Source organism: Macrobrachium rosenbergii, chromosome 48, assembly GCF_040412425.1.
Source record: "Macrobrachium rosenbergii isolate ZJJX-2024 chromosome 48, ASM4041242v1, whole genome shotgun sequence".
NCBI classification, from domain to species: domain Eukaryota; kingdom Metazoa; phylum Arthropoda; class Malacostraca; order Decapoda; family Palaemonidae; genus Macrobrachium; species Macrobrachium rosenbergii.
Genome location: NC_089788.1, coordinates 26,121,475 through 26,143,785, shown reverse-complemented (window position 1 = coordinate 26,143,785; position 22,311 = coordinate 26,121,475). Strand labels below are relative to the sequence as shown.

The window sequence follows — 22,311 nt, the reverse complement described above, 5'->3', positions numbered from 1 at the left end:
TTTTCAAAAATGCTATAAAAATATGAAACATACGAAGTATAAATGAACATTAAAGGAAGTAACAGGTTAACGGATAACGTAAAAAATTAAAAATGAAATACAAAAATTAATAAATAGATGACCCACAAAAATGATTGGCTAGTGACTAGGAAATGAACTCCCATAAACGGAAACTCTTACAGGAAACTATTATGTAATAAATTTAGAGAAAGTCTGTTCAAAGACTTATGGAATCTCTCTCTCCCTCTCTCTCGTCGACCTAGAAATTTTATTCCTAAAGCACAATAGGTTTATCTGGTGGTCAAGTAAAATAAACGTCAGTTTACATTTGAAGCAGAGAAACTGACAGAAAAGGGGAATAGGCTTCAAACGTAAATAAAAAAAATTATGAAACAGATAGATAAAAGAATATGTACTTGACCACTGGGCCAGAAAATTCAAGTCAAATGGGCATGTAATTTTTAATTAAAGTTATAAAATCTTGTGCGTATGCAAAAACGTGATCTTGCAACCGTTCGGTTTCAATGAACAATACAACTTGAATTCCATTGACCAGACTTCGTGAGAAACCAGACAAGAAGAACGTGTCACTGTTAATTCAAGACGTGAAAACCCCATTATGGTTTCCGTTAGTATTCCCAGAGAATAATGAGTTATTAAGTAAATGACCGTACACAGGGGAAGGGCCGTATCAAAATTCCGCCGTGATTGGAATCGGTTAGGAAAGTGCAGGAGCCATTAGCTGATTACGCACTGAGGGCTGCGCTGAAAGGGTAGAGCTTCTTGGAAAAGGTGGAGCTTCAAAGAGAACCAAGAATTTATTAGTAAACCAATGATACTATATCGTTATATTTATGAGCGTCATAAGCTTGTGATGTGTTTCGGCTTAACAACAATAATTTAAGATAACTTACTTAATTCAAGACCTAATTTGACTGGTAGCTTTATACCGTAACAACGGTTAAAATTTAACTAACTGAACGTGTTAAAACTGGCTCAGATGAATTACGGATTACAATTGACATAGTAACAAATAGTAAATATGTGAATATAAACAAGAGAAATGGCCTTGTAATGGAATAGCAAACTTTTTATTATCACAGGATTTCCTGTTTTACCTGTGTTTGTCTGTTTGCGCCAGAAACACATCGTCTGTGGTACCCAACCAGGTTTCCTTCACACGTTGAAAAGGCTACAACAAGAAATCGAGAATCGTCTGAGAATTTTCTCCCCTACTACCTTTAAAGGTACAAGCAAGAACTTATTATTATTATTATTATTATTATTATTATTATTATTATTATTATTATTATTATTATTATTAGTTTTAAGCTTCGATGTATCCCAACGTCTTGGAATTCCCGAAGCATTAATATTGATGAGACCCACTCGGTGGCTCTTTCTTTCCTTGGGTTTCAACATCACGGGTGGAGATCCCAGCATTCCCAGGGTTAGCTCTTTTTCTTCCTAAAAGCCAGCCTGTCATAACCTTTATTTCCTATATTTTCAGAATGGTCCGTTCTAAGTACTTCCTTACATGTAAAGGTGCGTATCGTATACTGTAAATACACACGCACATACATACATATATATGTATATAGATATATATACATGTATATATGTATATACATATATGTATATATAGCCTATATATTTTCTGTGTAATATATATATATATACACATATGTAGGCATATATGCATATATATGTATATATATATATATATATATATGTATGTACATATATATATATACATATATATATATATATATATATATATATATATATATATATATATATATATATATATATATATATATATATATATGTCGCCATTAAACTGTCCGTGTCTGACAGAGATGGGGTCAGAAAAACCAAGAACACCAAAGTCACGGTCACTGCCATATTCATAATCAAATTGCTTATTCGTGGACGCACAATAAGCAATTAAATTAGCTTATTAGCTGCTCCATTGTCCTGCACAGAAGGGTCATCAGCAACACATCAGAACACCTCACACACGCGCTGCACACTCATTCCTTTCCTGTAAAGATCCACCCGTTTGTCTAGAGTCACCAGTGGTTCTCAATCATTTTTAGTGATGGCACCCTAACTAATGTAATCATTACCGTGTCACCCCTTCTTCTCCATCCCACCATATCGCATGAATTAACTTCTTATTTGATGAATAGAATTATTATCCATACTCAAACCAAAATCAGCACACCGTACATGCAGAAATATTTTGTACAAACAAAGAGCATATCAGAAGAATTATATCAACATGATTAGAGTAGACTCACTGATAATAATTATATGAAGACCTGCAAATTTTTTTTTTTTTTCTTACAAATGTTCATTAAGACGATCTAGCCAAGACAATTCATGACAATCTTGCGGCACCCCTAGGCACGGCACCCAGTTTGAGAATCGTTGATCTACACTAACCTTTTGCTTGTACTTATGCACACATCTCTCATCTTATCGGTTCTTCTCACGCCACACATGTTAATGAGGTAGTTAATCTCAACAGCTTGAACCTGTCTTTCATTCAGATTCAGCATACCTACTTCAGTCCATAAAGGAGTACTGGCTCAACAATACTATCACACACTACCATCTTGGCCTCTAGAGACAATTCAAGCCTTTTCCCAATACTTTGTGGCTCAGCTTTTTTCCTAACCCTACCTTCATCCGTAATACTTACTCCCAAATACTTCTAAGAATTAACTGTTTCCATTCGCCCACACACGCACACATGAAAACACCTGCACACAAACATCTTTGACATGACCATATGCGGTAGAGGTCTACCCCACCCTTGATTATTATTATTATTATTATTATTATTATTATTATTATTATTGACCAGGATTTATTTACTCTCCTAACTGCAAAAATTCAGAACTTACTTCTTTTATGAGAAATTCTCTGTTTTTGACAGCCAGTCAAAATCGCTGAGGGATTCGCACGAAAACGTAATATTTAGAAAATGGGTAAATTGCATATACTGTAAAAGGCGCAACTAACAAAGAAAACATGGACGTGGTGCCTGCTTTCTCTGTTGGAATCACTGGTTTAGTTTGGTTTTGGAAAAAGGTAATAGATGACCTCGAAAGTTAAGCAGGAAAATTAAATGTTAAACTTTGGGGGATGGAATTTACATTTACTTTAATCAAGGTAAAAGAATTTTTCTTGCAGTTATACCCATTTATCAGGCTCGGTTACCCTCATACCATTTTCATTTTCTTGTCATTTTCAAGTATCAACAAATACATGAGAGCTAAAGTAAATTCTTTTTACTCTGTAAAAAGAATGATACAGTACCTGGAAATAAGTACTTGTGGTAGTCTAATGCAAGAACATCGATTCGTCAAAACATCAGACCATTCTGCTAGCTATATTTATATCAATAAAATAAAATTAAATAACGGAATTAGAAGTCCAATTGTCACCGAAATGGAAAGTAAATTATGAACTTTTCTGATGAAGATGCACAGTAAAAAAAAAAAAGGTGACTTTCCCAGAGTCACCTTCATCCTCCTGTGTCTTCTGTGTTCCCTCCAGCAACACACCCACCAGCTCCTGACTACTTTTAAAAGATGAATGAATTGGTCTTATCTACGTTCATGCTAGCATGAACGTCACTAGAAATCTGACGGCACAAAATTTATAGATGGGAACTTGATGTTGTCACCACGAACGCAGATTAGGCAAGTGACCTCCTGTCGTTAGGCGGCCAAAGCTGTCTCTGTGAACTGATACTCTTCTTCAGCATTGATTTCAGTTTGCTGGTTTTGTAGGAATCCTTGAAAAAAGCATGGTTATTTTATTGCCCTTTCTAGCTGAGTACTGCTATTCCTTCAACATGTGATCCCTCAATGATGTTCCCCTAAACATAATGATCTACGGGCCTGAAAATTATCTACTGATGCAGAATCTTTTCGTCTTCTGTATCTCTCCTTATGTAGTTTTTTTCGGCTTAAATATTGTATAAGACCTTCTTTAGCCAGTGACTTGAATCTTAAGATTATCTTATTTTTTCCGCAACATCTTTCATAGAATTCCTTGGCTGACTTTGTCTCAAATTTAACAGGTTTCTTTACCTTTCTGTAATTCAATTCTTGCTTCAGGATAAAGGTGACGAAGATTACATGCTGCACTGATGAGAGGTTCTGGGCTCTTTGGAAATATGTGCTTGAAGCACGATCAGTGGGAGAACATTGCCTTTTTTCCAGTTGTTCTTTTGTAAAGTTCGTAGATCTCCATCTATATGATTTTAAAGCAGATGTGATATAAGTACACCTGTCTATGAACAAATGTGATGAAATCACTAACACAAACCTTTGACTGTCATATTTTACATCTTTGACTTCTGGAGACTGGTTTCAGGTAGTGGCTTGGCTTTCATGATCCAAGTTTGATATGCTTTTATGATAATGATAAAAATGTATAAAAGCCATCAGCACTTTTCCTTCTAACTAAGACACCTTACAAGGTACTACCTGCGGTGGCTTGTGGCATTTACGTCTTCCTCAGATATTTTGAGTCGTGTTTTCCCAGTCAAAACATATTGTATTTACATACAAATGACGAACAATAACTCAGATCATATTGCAATCACATGCAAGTGAGCAAGAATAAATAGCATGCAGATATGCGTATTCTTTATGTAAATAAACTATACAAATGCCGTAGTCAACATCAACCTATGTTTATCTGGAGCCCGATAAAAAAGATATTGTTCAATTGGAAATGTTGGCAGTCAGTAACAGCCGAGGATACTGTTCGGCAGACAAACAAATTTCATCAGCAATCGTATCAAGGTTTGTGAAAATACAGGTATTTGCCATCTAGAACTGTTGTTAAAGGTTGTCTCCGAAAAAAAGGCTCTATAGAAGGCGCCTAAAACGGTTGACAACAGAAGCACAAGAATAGTAAGTTTGTTTTATAAAATCCTACTTTCTAATTCTACTTAATATTGCACTCTCTGTTACATTTCATTTCCCCCTTTATTGAATAAGCTACAATGTAAAGGTGAATGATTGAAAATACACTCTTTAACATAAGCTGATGCAATAGCGATATAATAGTCAGTTTTGCTAACAAATTGTAGATCAATAAGCAGTTGAACTGGTAAGAGTACAGTTACGAAATGGAAACCAAATATCCAGCAACAATAAACTGTCTTTGAAGAAAAAATGTAATGTGGCGTTAGCTTGAGAACCAAGGGCTTTCCCTCGATGACATCAACGGATAGTTACATCACACGCCGTTGCCCGGATGAACCTTGGCGCCGAAAGGAGGGCTTGTTAGTCTAGGTGGTCCCAGGCACACGCAGATGTCAGGTAAACAAACCATCCTCGGAAGTTCGTATCCGGACCTCGGGAATTTTGAAAATCAGTTATGCAATTTGAAGTGAAAGCGACAAAAACCAATTTATCAGGAATAATGTTTACATAAAATTCGACTGGGTCAAGATAGAAAAATGGGTTGGTTTTAAACCTCATTACTATTAGCCTACAGTACTTTAAAATTGAAATGGATATATAAATCTATTAATCACTCTCTTTGATTCAGGTACTTACATTGTCTACAGTACTTAAGAAGGGAACGCAGCTGAAAACAACTCGAGGGCCACCAAGTTAGAATATGAGTAAAAATCAAATGAACTTGTTTCTTCCATTGGCAATGTATTTTTCACACATGCAAGAATTAACAGGGTATCAGTCTCAAGAAATTCAAATAATCAATAGGACAGGATGAGGCCTTCCACAAGCTGAAGGGAACTACAAATGATTATACTTCCCACGGTCTTGTATTCTCAGGCAAAATTTAGCCCAGTGTTAACTTACGGAGATATGGTTAATGGCAAATGCCAGTCGTGTCTTTTAAAAAAGATGGTAAGCTTTATCTGGTACATATAGACCTGTGAGGCTGACCTCCTTTATGTGTAAATCTTGTGACCAACTTTGTGACAGAGAAAACTGAATTTAGAACAGACAAAGGAACCAAAAACACTAGAAAATGGGCAATACGTGATGGATGTTTACCTACGAGTGCTATATTTAGACCGTAGAAAAACTTTTGAATGATTGTCATATGGCAGATTAATATGTAAACTGCCAAAATACGGTATAGATGGCTAAAATATTCTCGTCGAGACAGGGAACAAAGATTTGTGCAAATGGGTTTACACCTGACTGGAGGCGTGTAAGCACTGATATACTTCAATGCCTGGACCAGTCTTATTACATTTTTTCTTTTCTTTTGTTTTATTGGACGAACTGGCAAAAGCAATATCTATCCCATCTAATTTGATATACTACTACTATATATCGAAAAAGTAGGAAAATATCTAGGCGCATGGTTACCGATTTTTTTTTTTTTTTTTTAAGTGATTGCCACGGGAACTGACAAGGCAAATAGTGTATTAGGGATGTAGAAGAAAAGATACAAACATTTCTCCCCAGCACTTTATGAAAATTATGTATGTACCCTCATCTTCAGAATTGCGTGTCTGCCTGGTCTCCTTTTTAGAAAGATAAAACATGCCAGGAAAAGTTCGCAATCGCGCGTCGAAAGATATTACCCGAATTACAAAATAAGAATCATGAGGATATGTTTCAAGTGTTAGGTCTAACAAAACAGGAGTCAGGGCAGACTCAACAGGATCGTTTAAAATTACACATGGTTTTGAGTCAGTTGACAAATGTATTCGTTACGGGAAGGAACATTGACATGCGCGGGCATGAACTTATTGTTGAGGTAAATAGATGCAAACCAGTCACTAAATGTCTGGAAGTTTAATTTTAAAGTTCTAGTATAACGGATTTCTCAAGGAACGAGTTGGTATAAGGCAGATTTAAACCAAACAAAAATAGAGTTGTGCTCTGTTTCTTGAGTTCAAAATTCTTCCACCTGTCGGGTTAATTATTGTTACAAAGCACCCATTTTATAAAGCACCCACTGGTTCAGATTTGTTCTGAAAACGATGTGTACTTTACGCTTTGCACATGTTATCACATTAATTACGTTTAAAAACTATGTGGTTAGACCACCTCAGCAACCCAAATTTTCCAATCACATTGAACATGACGATTTACCTGTTAACGCCCAGACCTTTCCCTGAATAAGTCATCGAAATTTTCAATGGGAAAACCTGTTTCATTGACTATGACAACAAAGCCTTCAGAACCGTAATAGGACGCCATCGACAGGGCAGTGCCGAGTGGGTCTAAGTGTGGGGGGGGGGGAGTGGGAAGGGCCTGGCGGAGTCTGAGTTTCAATTGGGGTTTTCCAAGTCGTGTATAAACAGCCTCCTGTGATGGGACATGAGGATATGACGTCACAAAAGTGCTGCACTATAAACGACCACGTTCAGGTAAGGCCGGTTAGTTATTGACAGCTGGACTTCACGAGAGAAATAGAGAGAAGAAAGTTTTCTTAGGTGAGGAATTGTGCCTATTCTTAAATTGGTTTTCACTTGTTGGTTTTAGAGGATTGGTTTTTAAATATTTGTCAGTTGTCCTCTCTGATAATGATTCAAATCTTAACAGGTATTTACGTAACCTCAGTGAACACAGAAACATAGTATTGGAAAGTAAGTTATTTGAAAATTCCTGTGTGACAGTCTACGATGTCTTTAGTGTCCATTGCAAGTAGGAAACCTGACCTTATTGAATGTGCGACAACAATAATATAACAGATTAGGATTTTCCACATATTAAAACGGCCAGAAAATAAAGTTTATAGAAGTGTGAGAAATACGTACTGAATCCCGCTCTCTTTTTATAGTAAGCATGCACTAATTTGGCCATATTTGAGAATAGGCTACTATAAGTAAATGAAATGCATGTTTTCTCTGGAAACACGAAAAAGTTGTATACTAATATGTATACTATATATATATATGTGTGTGTGTGTGTGTGTTTGCTCATGTGTAAATGTATATACGTGTGTTTGAGTGTACAAGTTAGCATACAGCATGTGTGAACGAGGTTTCATACGTCAAGAGAAACTGCTGTCAAAAATCAAGAAATGAAAGTGAAAGCACTTACCTTGCGTTTCACATATTAGGATATCCGTCCAGTCATGCTTAAAATTAACATCTGATTTCTTTATTTTTTCGTTTTCACCGGACTTCTTATAAGAATTTATTTTATTTCATGTAGTTGTGTTGATTACATAGTACTACGACTGCTTCGCCCTGAAATATACGAATACACTGTGTTTAAGATGGTAAGTGCGTAAAGCGTCTTTCAATTAGGTTTATATTTATATATATATATATATATATATATATATATATATATATATATATATATATATATATATATACTATATATATACTTATGTGTGTGCATACACAAAATCACAAAACTAAGGGGAAAATTCCCTAATTTTGGTTTGACGTAACTATGGAGGTAAATAGTTCAGAATTCCTGGAAGACGAAAGAGCACTACGCATTATAGCGAGAAAAAAAATCCTCTATCTTATGAATAATTCCAGAAATCACGTGGCGATTATGACGATGTCAAGGACTCTTTGGCCTGTTACGCCAGGTCGGCTATTCACTCAGTTTAACAAGCAATTTAATTGGAATCTTTAGATATCTAAGAATCGAAGGCAATAAAATAGTAACAAACACAAGAATAAAACAGACTTGATAAGAAAAGTTAAAAGGACATCAGTCTACCTCTGTTTTGAGGTACTGCTGCTGGAATTTCCGTGTTCGAATGATTATACACGGTGACTACAAAATTGACGAGAGAGAGAGAGAGACCAAGTCGCCAAAGCAACGTAAAACCCACGGGAAAAATCACCTACTAGTTTGCTTAAAAACCAGTATAAGCGCTGAAAAACCTGGTTAGTACGCACGTTGGTAAAACCCCATTACAACAACTTACTTAATTTTACCCGGTAATTTCTTTTCTACTGTCTTTCATTTGCTGTTCACGTTTCTCAGTTAAGGAAATGTAAACGCTGCATCTGCATTCCACAAGGAGTCTAACAAATTTGTTTTGTCTATCTTTTACAGAAACGAGATGTTTAAGAGGAAAATGACAGGTTTGGTATTTGGGTCTATGCTTCTGTTGGCGGTGTCAGCGGCTACGACGGGACGGTCGAGTAAGTATACACAGATAGGTCGCTTATACACTACACACACACACACACACACACAAGCACACACACACACACACACACACACATCACACACACACACACACACACACACACACACACATATATATATATATATATATATATATATATATATATATATATATATATATATATATATATATATATATATATATATATATATCTAGACGACGATGTTATCTAAAATTACGAAGAATTATAATGTATTTCCCGCCAATAAAAGGCATGGCATTTAATAAATAACTTTATCATAGCTACTTGGTTAAGTACAACGAAGACAAAATATGAAAATACATTGACGCTGATAGATAAATTCATTCTGAGATTTTTTTCATACTTTGCCGTTTCACTTTTGCATATTTATCTTTGTTTATCACAACCCCAGCTTAAAATCAATCATCCACTTAACTCATGAATTTATGTTTGCTATTACAGAGGATTGTCCAAATTTCTGCCCATTACATTACGACCCAATGTGCGGCAGCGATGGCACAACCTACTCGAACAGGTGCTTCCTCAACATAGCCAACTGTCGGGATCAGTCAGTTCAACTCGTCGGAGAAGGACCATGCCGTAAGTCCTTTTCTTGTCTTTTATTTAATTTTTCCTTTTTATATAATAAGACTGACAGTGCTGGTAACTAAAGGACCTTGACTAGCTTAGGTTTATAAAAAAAAAAAAGTAACGATGGGGAATGGGCGAGTAGGAAAGGTGAATTAGGCTAGAGGAATATGAAAGTGGTGAAGGGTAGGGGAAGTGTTGGGTTTAACATTGAATTATTCATAGACCCACCTTTTCAAAGAAGGCTGTAAAGTCAGGAAAAATAAAAGCATACGAGAATGCCAAAGCTTTGTGGGAGAAACGCCTATGTTGCTGTAATGTGACAAGGAAAACAAAGTGAATTCGACTCCATTGTAAATTGCCTCACATTCCTATTAAATAAAAAGAAAAACACAAATCATCCTCCGGCGATGGCTGAAGGTGGAGACTGGTACAAGGCTGCCGGGGAACGAATTGGAGACATCGAACCCTTGGTTTTCAGTAGCATTCTCTCTCTCTCTCTCTCTCTCTCTCTCTCTCTCTCTCTCTCTCTCTCTCTCTCTCTCTCTCTCATAACAAGTCATTTATGCCGAATAAAAACTAATTTTCGTAACAAAGGATTTTCCATTTGTGGTGTCAAATTTACAATGGTTTTAAAGTTGGTTTATTATTGCTGTTTACCTCGCCATATCCGACGACGTAGACTATGGTTTATTATTGTTGTTTACCTCGCCATATCCAACGACGTAGACTATGCAAAGTAAGAATTAATCCTCTGTGTACATCAGTACCAGAAAGCTGTTAATTAACTACTATTATCTTTTCTTTACCATTATTATTGATGTTCCAGCTCCCAAAATTGAGTGCCCCGTGAAGTGCAACCGCCAGTTGGAGCCAGTGTGTGGCACAGACGGCATCACTTACGACAACGACTGTATGCTTCTCATGACAACATGCCAGAATCCAGCCATTCAGCTGGACTACGCAGGACCATGTGGTAAGCTGTCGATTTATCTTTCTATCTCTCATCAAGTTATTTTTCTTATAATTATTTATAGCTTTAAATTGTTCAACACACTCCGTAATATTAAGATCGTATGAAAAGCTGACTAGAGCTATATTCATTTCGTCTTTAATTCCCAGTGTCACGTTGCCTTGACGATGATGAAAAGATAAGAGTAAATAATTGAATAAATAATGAGACCACTTAATAAACAGGTAAAATTCATAATGTATGAATTTCACGATCCTTTTACAGTCGAATGTCCAACCGGTTGCCCGAAGCACTTTAAGCCCGTGTGCGGTAATAATGGAGTAACGTATCCCAACCGTTGCCTACTGAACGTGGCCAAGTGCAAGGACCCTTCCATCGAACTGGAGACCTACGGGCGGTGTTCCCACTCGAAGATGTTCAAAAACGTCTGAGGTACTCTGCGTGGAAGGTACGTGGATTATGTGTTTATGTATTTATGTGTGCGTTCTCTCTCTCTCTCTCTCTCTCTCTCTCTCTCTCTCCTCAAATGTTACATAATTTCATTTGTTTCTATTTATTTGCATTTTTTCCTACCCTTTTTCACCTCATTTCTCCTAGATAATACTCTCTCTCTCTCTCTCTCTCTCTCTCTCTCTCTCTCTCTCTCTCTCTCTCTCACACATATGAACACAAAAACCAACGCACATACCTTTGTATTTAGTTTCACCGTAGAAGCTACAGTAGACTTCCATAATAATAATAATAATAATAATAATAATAATAATAATAATAATGCGGAATGTTTAGTATCTTGATAGATTGCTAGTGATAAATCTCAACACATCATCGTTTGTTCTTTTATTTCTCAACTCTTGTCCTTCTTTTCCAGATGTCAGACGACCTGACCCACAATCCTTACTCGCATCGCTGTCGGCCGACCACTGTTTCCTATGATTTTATTTATTAGATTCCTCTTCATTTATTTACCTCATGTCAGTGGATCGGCTGATTGTCATAGTCAGGGACGGGGAAAAGATGGGCTATTCTTAAGCTTTTTTTTTTTTCTTCTTATAAGTTATTGTGAAAGTTGTTGGTCGTGTTATGTAACTTATGTGGTCTCCGAATGTGCTCTAAAGAATGGGTAAAGAACACAAAATATATTTATGAAGATTTAGATTACTGTCGTTTTTTATTGAAACCCTTTCCGAAATCGCAAGTTAGTTTATGTGCAAGGACTGATACATTCACAATTGTATTTTTGTGACTAAGAGGGAGAGATCATAAAGGAACAAGACAAGAATTTTAAAATAAGAAACAGCCGTTCCTTCTAACGAGGGATGGCTCCCGTGAAAAGAGCGGACGAAGATCAGTGAAACATTCCCACGCAAACTGTATGAATCGAGAAGGACCCACCTGTGCAGAAACCTTCGACAACACTTGCATTGTCACGAATCTACACGGAAAGCTCACCAGCATTTACCTCTGCCTCGAAGGGGGTTAGTGCCGTCAGTGCACCTCATGCGGTGCATTGTAGGCATTACTTCAGGTTTTTTACAGCGTGCCTTCGACCCCTAACTGCAAACCTTTTTTTTTTTTCTTTGTACTGTACCTCCTTTCATATTCTCTTCCTTCCATCTTACTTTCCACCCTTTCCTAACAGTTGTTTCATAGAGCAACTGCGAGGTTTTCCTCCTGTTACACTTCTTAAACTTTGACTGTCAATTTCCGCTTCAGCGCTGAATGACCTCATAGGTCCCAGTGCTTGGCCTTTGGCCTAAATTATATATTCAGTTCAGTTCAATTCATTTACCTCTATTTTACACAAACCCTTCGCTCCGGGATGCTGAGGCCCTTCCTTTCCAATACCACTTTCAAGCCATCTCTCCAAACCTTGTCCCGTAGGGGGATAGTGCCGTCAGTGCACCTCACGGGGTGCACTGTAGGCATTACAAGAGGTTTTTCGCAGAGTCCCTTCGGCCCCTAGCTGCGACCCCTTTTATTCCTTTTACTGTACCTCAAATCATATTATCTTGCTATCCACCCTCTCCTAACAGTTATTTCATTGCAACTGCGAGGTTTTCCTCCTGTTACACCTTTCATACCTCCTTTACTCTCAATTTCCCTTTCAGCGCTGAATGACCTCACAGGTCCCAGTGCTTGGCCTTTGGCCTAAACTCTATAATCCAATCCAATTCTCCAAACCTTGCTAAGTCTTCCTCTCCTTTTTTCCTTCAGCATTTCTCAGTAATACACTCTTTTTTACCAACCTTTCATCTTCCATTCTGTCCACATGACTGAACCATTTCAGAACAACCTAATTCATCCTTTCACTGACGTTATTCTTTTATCACTCCTGTGTATCTCCACATTTCTCACCTTTTCGATTCTCATTTCACAGCCACTGCATAAGCCACCACTCCCCAGTCCCCACCACTTCCCCCTCTCTTGTATCTGCTTCATTATCAACACTACTTCATATATATATATATATATATATATATATATATATATATATATATATATATATATATATATATATATATATATATATATATGTATGTATGTATACATATCTATCTATGTATGTATACATATCTATGTATGCATACATATATAATTATATATGAGTTTGTGTGTGTTACAGAGAGACTAATATAGAAGATTTTCGCAAATTGGTAGATCTCTTTTAGATCTTTATCCCTCTCCTGTTCCCTTATGAAGCTGACATAGAAAGTTCTTCTGTATAGCGCATTATGAACGCATTGCTTGTAGATTCACTTGACTTGGCTCCTTGAATGATCTTATTTATACTCCCTCCTTGGAGGAGTGTATCTCGATAATGCGTCTGCTACCTTGTTTGCCTTCCCTGGAACATATTTTAATTTTATGTCATAATCTTGGGCAGTCATAAACCAGCGACCTCTTCGTCGGGAAAAGTTCGGATTCTTTAGCATTTCAATTGCAGCGGAGTGATCAGTGAAGACAGTTATTTTATAACCAAATATGATATATCTTGAGTGCTTTAAAGCATCCGTTATGGCTAGAGACTTCGCCTGTTACAGAGTAGTTTTCTGCTGTGGGTTCTAATTTTCTACTGTAATAAGCTATAGCATGGTATTTATCTCTTTGCATTAAGCATGCTCCTATAACAATAGAGCTTGCATCTATTGGCAGAAAGAATTCTTTACTAAAGTCTGAAAAACTAAGAACTGGTGAGTGGGTTAGTCTTTGTTTCAATTCATCGAATGCTTCTTGTTGCATCATTGTCCACTCAAATGACGCGTGTTCCTTTTAACAAATCTGTTGGTGGAGCAGATACGGTTGCAAAATTCTTTATATATTTTCGGTAAAATCCTTCTAAACCCAAGAATGAATTCACATCTTTCCTATATCCAGGTGCAGGATACTCTTTAATTGACTTAATCTTTAAGTTGCTTACTTCCATACCTCATTTATTTAGATTGTGTCTCAGATGTTCCATTTCCCTGCTAAGGAAAGTGCATTTCTTTAATTTCAACTTTAGATTTGCTCTCCTCAACCTTCTTTAGGACTTCTCTGACCAATTTCATATGATCTTCGACGGTGTCTGTGGCTATTATCAGATCATTTACATAACGATGCACACCTTTACCTAGTGATCCCAACTTGGACTTGTAAAAAACCAAGTGCAAGAGATAGCACACAGAGACATGAGTTACTCTTTCACACACTGCGCACCGCCCTACTATATCGTTCTGTTTTCTCTCTCCCTCTCTGTCTCCATCTCTCTGCCCTCCTTCTTCTTCCTTCTACCCTGTTAGTGTTTGGGCGGCGGCGTTTTGATACGTCACGGTTCATGGGGCATGTCGAGCATGTCATTGTTCATTAGACGTGTCGGTTGCCTCACTCTTCACCACTTGGTTACTCTCCGTTCACCACTTCACTGTCACCAATTCTTTCGATGGTGGGTTCACCACAGCCAGTTTTCTGGTGTTTATCACGAGCTATCATCTTCGCCTTTTGCCATTGGTATTGCTGACTCGGTCTGTCACTACTGGCCAGGAACAGTCGTTGAATTTTTGTTTTGTCTTAGCGCTTGAATAGCCCTGCTCACTTCCTTTCTCGAGTGCTGATTCATAACCGTAAGACCACGTGTCTCACTCTTTAGGATAGTCTCAATACTATTTTCTATGATGGTCTCTGTTTCTATAATACCTTCTCTTTGGAACACAACACACACACACATATATATATAATATATATATATATATATATATATATATATATATATATATATATATATATATATATATATAATATATATATATATATATATAATATATATATATATATATACATATATATAAATTATATATATATATACATATGCATACAGTATATGTGTATACATATACATATTTATATATATGTATGTATGTTTGTATGAATGTACTATATATACATACATACATATATATATACTGTATATATATATATATATATATATATATATATATATATATATATATATATATATTTTTACGTATTTCCCTAGGTTTATGGTATTTTACAGGCCGGCACGGAACTTTATTTAATTGGCCTTGGAGTTCTAACTTGCGTAAAGGGAAATCGTAAAAAAGATGAGAAAAAGGGGAGAATTTAGGAGCTGAAGGCTCTGCTTCATAAGGGAATGTTATGTAAACACTTGGGATAGATTAAAGAATTGTATTTACAAAAGCAAGCATTTGAAGGAAAAATGGATAAGTAAATTGATAAAGGGCTTGCAACGCCTGAAGATCTTTCTACTGAAGTCTTGAATAAAGGCAAGGCACAGGCCAAGATGAGTCCACTGCGAATGGGTTCCTCTGCAAGAGAGATTTACACATTACACGCCAGTAAAGGAACAATTTAACACAGAATAAGTCTCGAGTTTGCACTGAAGGTGACAAAGACTCGAGGAATGAATGACCACTTTACACTCGAACACAGGACATTGGAAATGGCACTGGATAAACTGGCACAAGGACAGAAGTGAAATGCTGGTACTCCAAGCTTTCTAAAGGGCAAACTATTGTGACTGAAAGTCTTCTCTCGCACTTTACCTTAGGGGAAGCTGGTCTCTGACGAAGAAGGACGAGGGTCACCGACGATACAGACTGTCCCTCAAGAATGACTGGAGTCTGAAGTCCGGCAGGGGAGGGGGGGAATGAATGATCTCTCAGCAAACTGCATCACCCGCCCGCGTATATGGCTGTCCCTTACGACTCCTCACAAGACTAACTCACTAACTAATTGCTTCTCTTCCTTTTAAGGCACGCGGCCAGGGGTAGGGGCCGTGTGCAAGTATGAGTCACTGCCCAGGTGTTCAGCGATTCACAGCCTCTTCCCTGGTGTCCTGCGGAGGTAAGACAATTAAGACAGCTTAATTTGCCTTTAGGAAGGCCGTTTAAGAAGATTAGCGGGGCTAAGCTTCTTAAAGTAGTGGCATAAAATCTCCTCCTGGCATCTTTTATCTGTGTCATCTCAATATCTGTTCCAGGTAAAAAAGGGACAGATCGGAATGTTGATAACGAGCTCTGATTTCTAGTCAAATACGATCGGCCATGCAGTTCTCAATAAACAAAGGGTAAATTAGGTGGGGGAGGAGACGCATTGTGCACGACTTCTGATTGCTTATAATAATAATAATAATAATATATATATATATATATATATATATATATATATATATATATATATATATTGATCTAATGGTTTAGATGCTCACTTTCTTAAGGAAAGAACTTTGTTTATTGAATCAAAGTTCTCTCCGTGCATGATGGCAGAGGCCATTTCAAACCTGCAGTGGCTCTGTTGACCAAGTACAGAAAAGGAATTTGATCATCACATTCACCCAGACCCTGGCGAAACCCAAAATACAAACTAAGTTACAGATTATTACTTTGCAAATAAGCATTATTTATTCTTATTCAATTTTTGCTCTAATCATTATTATTATTATTTCAGTAGATGAAATCTATTCACGTGGAACAAGCACACGGGGGCCATTGACTTGAAATTCAAGCTTCCGAAGAATGTTGGTTTCAACCTCCCACCACAGACCCCACACTGCAGCAGTAACTGATCATGATGCAGAGGCAGTGTCTTTTCATTGCCCTTGGGGAGACTCAAACCCGTGATACCTAAGTGGCATTCCACGACACTAACCGCTATACCATCGGACCGGTATGAAACTCAGTATGGTTGGGAGTGATCTATCCCGTGGGGATAATGTTCTTTATTAATCTGGCTGGTTTGTTTTTCTTTTCTAATCCCGCAACTTCTGCAGTCAATATTTTGGTGTACCGCTGCAGCGACTAACACAGTAGTAGAGTCTTGAATTACAGTTATGTGCAGACATTCTTAACGTATCTATAAACATTTCTTGATGAATGCTACATTTTTTAGATTATAGTATTCAACTTTTACTACATTTAATATTCAGTCTATCATATTAGTCTATCCATCAATTAGCACATCTAAGTTCTCACTGTTTTTACAATTTGCATCTGTCTCATTCATATTTGCCACTTTATTACGGAGCTCTTTCAGGTTTCTTGTTTACCTTATTACGTATTCTGCTTTATCTTCATTTAGTAACAGCCTTTTCCTCTTCATTCAATTCTTGTCCGTCATTCACTACGTTTCCCATTTAGGTCCTGATAACTTCAGTATTGTCCACAACTATCTGCAAAGTATTGACACCTTACTTCATGATTTTTATAAGCCAGTACAGTATATTTCGGCAGCGAGTAAGCTAAATACTGTAGTGTCATCTGGGATAATGCCTTTTATTATTCCTTCTGGAGAGGTTTTGAGGCAGATATAGAAATTACAATTTGTGCTTTGAAAAGTTCTACTCGTACTTGCGCAATGGCTCTTGAAGCATTCAACGCCTATCCATTTTACGTCTTTTTATCATAAGCCCATGACTGACTTATCATTTGCTGCACTTACATCTGGTAATTTCACACACCACTACCCGTATACTTTGGGTAGTCATTTATCACAGAAAATAACACTTCATCAGTGGAGTGTTCTTCTTTCTGACTGATGTTCGCTTAACAAATTTCACCTTTCAGACGAGTTACAGCAATTTGTGATAGAAATAGCAAGTCGGTTTCTGGGCAACGATGCCGAAGGTTGCAATCTCATTTATTCATGAAAACTGTCTTCACAGATGACATTTTCTCACAGTTCTTGTTGTAATTTTGCTCTAGCATCTTATTTATTATCTTATTCAAGATACAACATGACAACCCCGTGAAATTTTGCCGCTGTTTCAGTGTTCGCCATGGGAAATGGGTCGACATCACAATATGTTTTTGGCTTGTATTTTTTAATTTTCCTTTTCTTAAATTTCTTACTTTTTATGTCAAGGGCTCTGGGAGAAGATGTTCATCCCAGTTACACTTGGTTGAAAACTATCATAGTATTTTCCAGTTGCTTTAGCTAAAGCAGTTTGACATTTTATTTGCAAGTTCTTTTTGCTTTCACTTTCTAGGAGAGTTATTTTCCTTTTGCTTCCTATGAATCTATTGACAAACTGATCAAGCTTTGCCATGTCTGTTCCGCCTCTGATAATCTAGCATCCCAGTATAGTATTTTGTCTCTCGTCGTTAAGTCAGGCACCTCATCTCTCAAAATATTAGATATTTGTCTGGATTCTGAAATATCCTGTGCATTTTATAATGTGACGTCTCAGCCCTGTGGTTCTAGCTGTGAGTGTTGTAACCTCTTTAAAGCCGTTTCCTTCTACCAGACATACTAGCCATGGGTTCCTGTCTTTTGTGTAATCTGTGATATTAGCTATCATGATCTTCGGGCTATTTTCTTCATGATTTTATTTCTTGCATCCTATAGCTTATTCTTTTCCCCGAATCTCCAAGAGTAGGTGTCCAGTTTGGCCTGCTTTGTGGAACAGTCTCCCTGAGGATGTAGTGCAACTGGAACTTCAAAAGTTCAAATGAAGATGCAACGCATTTGCTACCCTGAAAAAATTCTCCTTGAATTTTAATAATTTACTTACATTTTATCTGTTTATTTATTAATGAGTTAATTTTTTTCTGTTCTAATAACTGATCGTTTCTTTCTGTAATTTCCAATACCTTCTGTTGCTTCTTTCAAATGAACGCCATAATCTATGGAAACTTAAATTTCAAGTCAATGGCCCCTGTGGACATGTTCCATACAAGTAGGCTTCATGTTCTGAATAATAATAATAATAATAATAATAATAATAATAATAATAATAATAATAATAATAATAATAATTCGACTGAAATGTCAAAGATCGGTGACATAATGTTTTAGTTGTGTTTGGTAGCTTGTGCTGCAGGGAAAGTTAATTTAGAGGTACAGTTTTCTTCTTCTTCAGTTTTCATTTTATGCATAGGTGGTTTCCTTTGATTTTGGTGGCATATTTCCAATTTGTTTTCTAACCCTTACGTTTTCATAATCTATTGCATCTAGAGATGATGTTTTCTCTTACTTGTTTACTAGTTTATAACATAGTGTCATTCTAAATGTTACTATTGCTGTTTCGCTGTAGAGAGAGTGTGTGTGTGGTTTACTAACTATAAACTTTACATTCTATTTTCATTTTCTTATGTACCTCGACGTATCATCTTCACTCTATTCACTCGCCATTAGTATTGCATATTCTGTGTTATTTTCACTCTGTTTTGTCTTTCCTGCTTCCCGTCCGCCAAATTTCATTATTTTCCCCTCGTTTACTCTCTCTCTCTCTCTCTCTCTCTCTCTCTCTCTCTCTCTCTCTCTCTCTCTCTCTCTCTCTCTCTCTCTCTCTCTCTCTCTCTCTCTCTCTCTCTCTCTCTCTCTCTCTCTCTCTATCTCTCTATATATATATATATATATATATATATATATATATATATATATATATATATATATATATGTACACGGATACTTGACAATGAGGACTGTTAGTTCTGGAAAGCTTGTAATTTTTTTAATAACTCCGCTAGATACCATCCAGTTTCAATGAGGTCCTGTTAGCAATTGTATTAATGCACAGAACAATTACAAAGTGATAAAGTTAATATATATATATATATATATATATATATATATATATATATATATATATATATATATATAAATATATATATATATATATATATATATATATAAATATATATATATATATATATATATATATATATATATATATATATATATATATATATATATATATATATATATATATTATAAGGGAAATAAGTAGACAACAGATTTAGTTAGTGCAAATCAAATTTATTGCAGCCGCAGTTGCCTAATGAAGCTCGCCCTTAGTCCTCACGCGCATTCTTGAGGGGGAGTGCCAGTATAAGCCTCGCAGACGTATTGCTTGAGGTTCCCATAGGCCTGAATTCTCGGATGCTGCGATGGAAACAGATCAGATTTTGAAAAAATTCAATAGCTAAGCTTTTTTTACCCTAAGGCGCGAAAGATTTTACAACTGAATTTCTTAAAACTTCTTCTAAAGTTGTAACGTTTCTATATTGTTTTGATATCAAGACGCCGAACGACCACAGATTTCTAAAAAAAAATCCCATTTGCATAAGATTCTAGGAAAAGCGACTGATTTTTCTTGCGTGTACTTACGCTGTTGATATAATATTCTGGATAAGAACTGACCGGTGGCTTCATGCTATGGTATTTTTCCCCGGCCTTTATCAGAAGCTGTTCGCCTTCCTCTGATAAGTAACAGCCTTCGAGGACGGACCAGTCAATGCCCACACTTTCTGCACACTACGGGAGAAGGAGAGAGTTATACGATGTATTTTAAACGAGAATACTTTGCTTTTCCAAGTACCATTTTCAAGTTTCGAAATTCCTAATTAGAATAAGATATTCCCATATTTCAGCAGATTCTCTGACTACATTTATATTTGCTAAACCATTCTCTCTTACGTACAATTCAACATCTCGTGTGATTCCACAATACAGCACAGGCGAGCCTGCGCTTTTGTGGGCAATGACTAGTATAAGACTGCAATAGTTCGCCGACACTCACTGTTCATTACTGTGCTTGCATAGAGAACGCACGAGTTTCGCTTTACCGAGCGAGTGTCTGCGAACTTTAGAATATAACTGGACATCTTACATGCTTCCCGTCAATGGCGGCTTCTGGGAAGTGTTCCTCCGTCATGTAGCATCTGAAGAACTCGATCAGGGTGTCGTTGTTGTTGTTGTAGAAGATAGCGCATTCTGCCAGTCTGTGCTCGTAGAACTCTCCTGGTCCGATAGGTTCCTGTGACGTTGAGGGTCTACTGTTATATGTACATTACTGATGACAGACTTTTGCATTAAGCAGACTTATTAAGTAAAGATTCATACTCGTACCAAGCAGGTTGTGTCTTCAACAAGAACCCGGGGATCCTACGGGAGGTTAGCCAGCGGGAAAAACAAGGATGAACACCCTGTGTATATCATATCCAAAGGCGGCTCTCACAGCTTTGTGAAATGTTAACATACAGCGTGTTCATAATCGTCTACCTGTGACCGCTACATGTAACCCTCGCCTTGCTTTTTCCAAACTCATAATTTTCCACTACTTTTTCCCTTTAGAAGAGCAGATCACAACACAAAAAAACCAGTCCATCTTTGCACGGATGCTAACCTTTTGACCCTCTTCGTTCCTTACTTCACACATACAGCACCTCAGCAGCTTCTCATTTTTTTTTCTTTTCACTCACAACCAAATGTCATTTACTTCATAAGGAAGGATTAACTCAACAATGCCAAATTTCACCTCCCTGGACAACACCTCGGCAGAGCTTCTGTGGCCTTCTTTCCCTCGCCTGTTCTCAGTCTACCGCCATTCAATGCGTGATTTTCTTCCAAAACACAATTATAAATCAAGAATTTTTTTCTCTGATTTAACAGAGAATAACGTATCCATTCCATCTTTCTGGTTCTGATAGACTATTATAGTCTTAATCCTGCTCTTTCACCGCTTTATATATGTTATCTTCCTTGTCACCAATCAGTACTGTTTCACACATAATCAGCCATGGAACATTCCTTTTGCAGCACCTTCTCTACATCTGATCTCTTCTCCATATCTCTCATTGCTGCATAAACACACACACACACACATATATATATTCTACAAATAGAGTATCAATGAAAACGTGAAACAAAAACAAGAAATCTTCCTCCCCACTTCCTGCTGACCTCAGTGTTCCCGTAGAAGTTAAGGTACAAGTTCATGATCCCAGTGTCCTTCAGCGCGTAGTAAGTCTCCTGTAAATCGTGTCCCATGTTCCACCTGCAGGAGGCCGGGTCGATGTCGGAGAAGAGCTCCACGAGCACGGGTGGGGCGTCTGGCTGAGAGGCAAGAAAAAAAAAAAAGTCGAATCATAGTGAAACACACCATATTCGCCCAGTCTTTGCTCCTGTATAATATTTTTTCATGTTACCTCTAGACTAAGTAATACCTGCTATATATATATATATATATATATATATATATATATATATATATATATATATATATATATATATATATATATATACAGTACATCGGCAGAAGGGAAGGCCTTAGACAGGACACATACTGGGAAGGGTTTCAATGCATGAGTCTGTT

At 36.9% G+C, this 22,311-nt stretch overlaps 2 protein-coding genes and 2 long non-coding RNA genes across 4 annotated transcripts in view; 1 reads left to right on the top strand and 3 right to left on the bottom strand.

Moving 5' to 3' along the window:
- Positions 1-4,993: 4,993 nt before the first annotated feature.
- Positions 4,994-10,645, bottom strand: LOC136831300 (uncharacterized). The gene is made up of 3 exons (XR_010850832.1): positions 10,537-10,645; positions 8,061-8,209; positions 4,994-5,383 (listed from the first exon to the last, which is right to left on the bottom strand). It is a non-coding gene; the product is annotated as an uncharacterized lncRNA (long non-coding RNA).
- On the top strand, positions 7,327-11,858 carry LOC136831298 (four-domain proteases inhibitor-like). The gene is made up of 6 exons (XM_067091436.1): positions 7,327-7,450; positions 9,042-9,130; positions 9,602-9,739; positions 10,557-10,703; positions 10,965-11,148; positions 11,569-11,858. The coding sequence occupies exons 2-5, from the start codon at positions 9,049-9,051 to the stop codon at positions 11,129-11,131; spliced, it is 534 nt and encodes a 177-aa protein (XP_066947537.1). The 5' UTR covers positions 7,327-7,450; positions 9,042-9,048; the 3' UTR covers positions 11,132-11,148; positions 11,569-11,858.
- Positions 11,859-15,368: 3,510 nt separating this feature from the next.
- LOC136831299 (uncharacterized) lies at positions 15,369-16,219 on the bottom strand. Its single transcript, XR_010850831.1, has 2 exons — positions 15,761-16,219; positions 15,369-15,523 (listed from the first exon to the last, which is right to left on the bottom strand). It is a non-coding gene; the product is annotated as an uncharacterized lncRNA (long non-coding RNA).
- A 3,733-nt stretch (positions 16,220-19,952) lies between these two features.
- Positions 19,953-22,311, bottom strand: part of LOC136831711 (uncharacterized) — a 3,640-nt gene continuing 1,281 nt past the window's right edge. Inside the window, exons 3-6 of the mRNA XM_067092334.1 lie at positions 21,900-22,052; positions 20,827-20,973; positions 20,325-20,471; positions 19,953-20,099 (exon numbers count right to left, since the gene is read on the bottom strand). Coding sequence (XP_066948435.1) covers positions 20,016-20,099; positions 20,325-20,471; positions 20,827-20,973; positions 21,900-22,052 — 531 coding nt within the window. The 3' untranslated portion in view covers positions 19,953-20,015. The remainder of the gene's footprint in view (positions 20,100-20,324; positions 20,472-20,826; positions 20,974-21,899; positions 22,053-22,311) is intronic.

What these genes read in the sequence shown, in the direction of transcription:
- LOC136831298 (XM_067091436.1), top strand. Translation starts at nt 9,049, where the DNA reads ATGTTTAAGAGGAAAATGACAGGTTTGGTATTTGGGTCTATGCTTCTG. An exon ending in GGCTACGACGGGACGGTCGA is followed by an intron (nt 9,131 to 9,601) that starts GTAAGTATACAC and finishes TTGCTATTACAG; the next exon opens with AGGATTGTCCAAATTTCTGC. An exon ending in CGTCGGAGAAGGACCATGCC is followed by an intron (nt 9,740 to 10,556) that starts GTAAGTCCTTTT and finishes TTGATGTTCCAG; the next exon opens with CTCCCAAAATTGAGTGCCCC.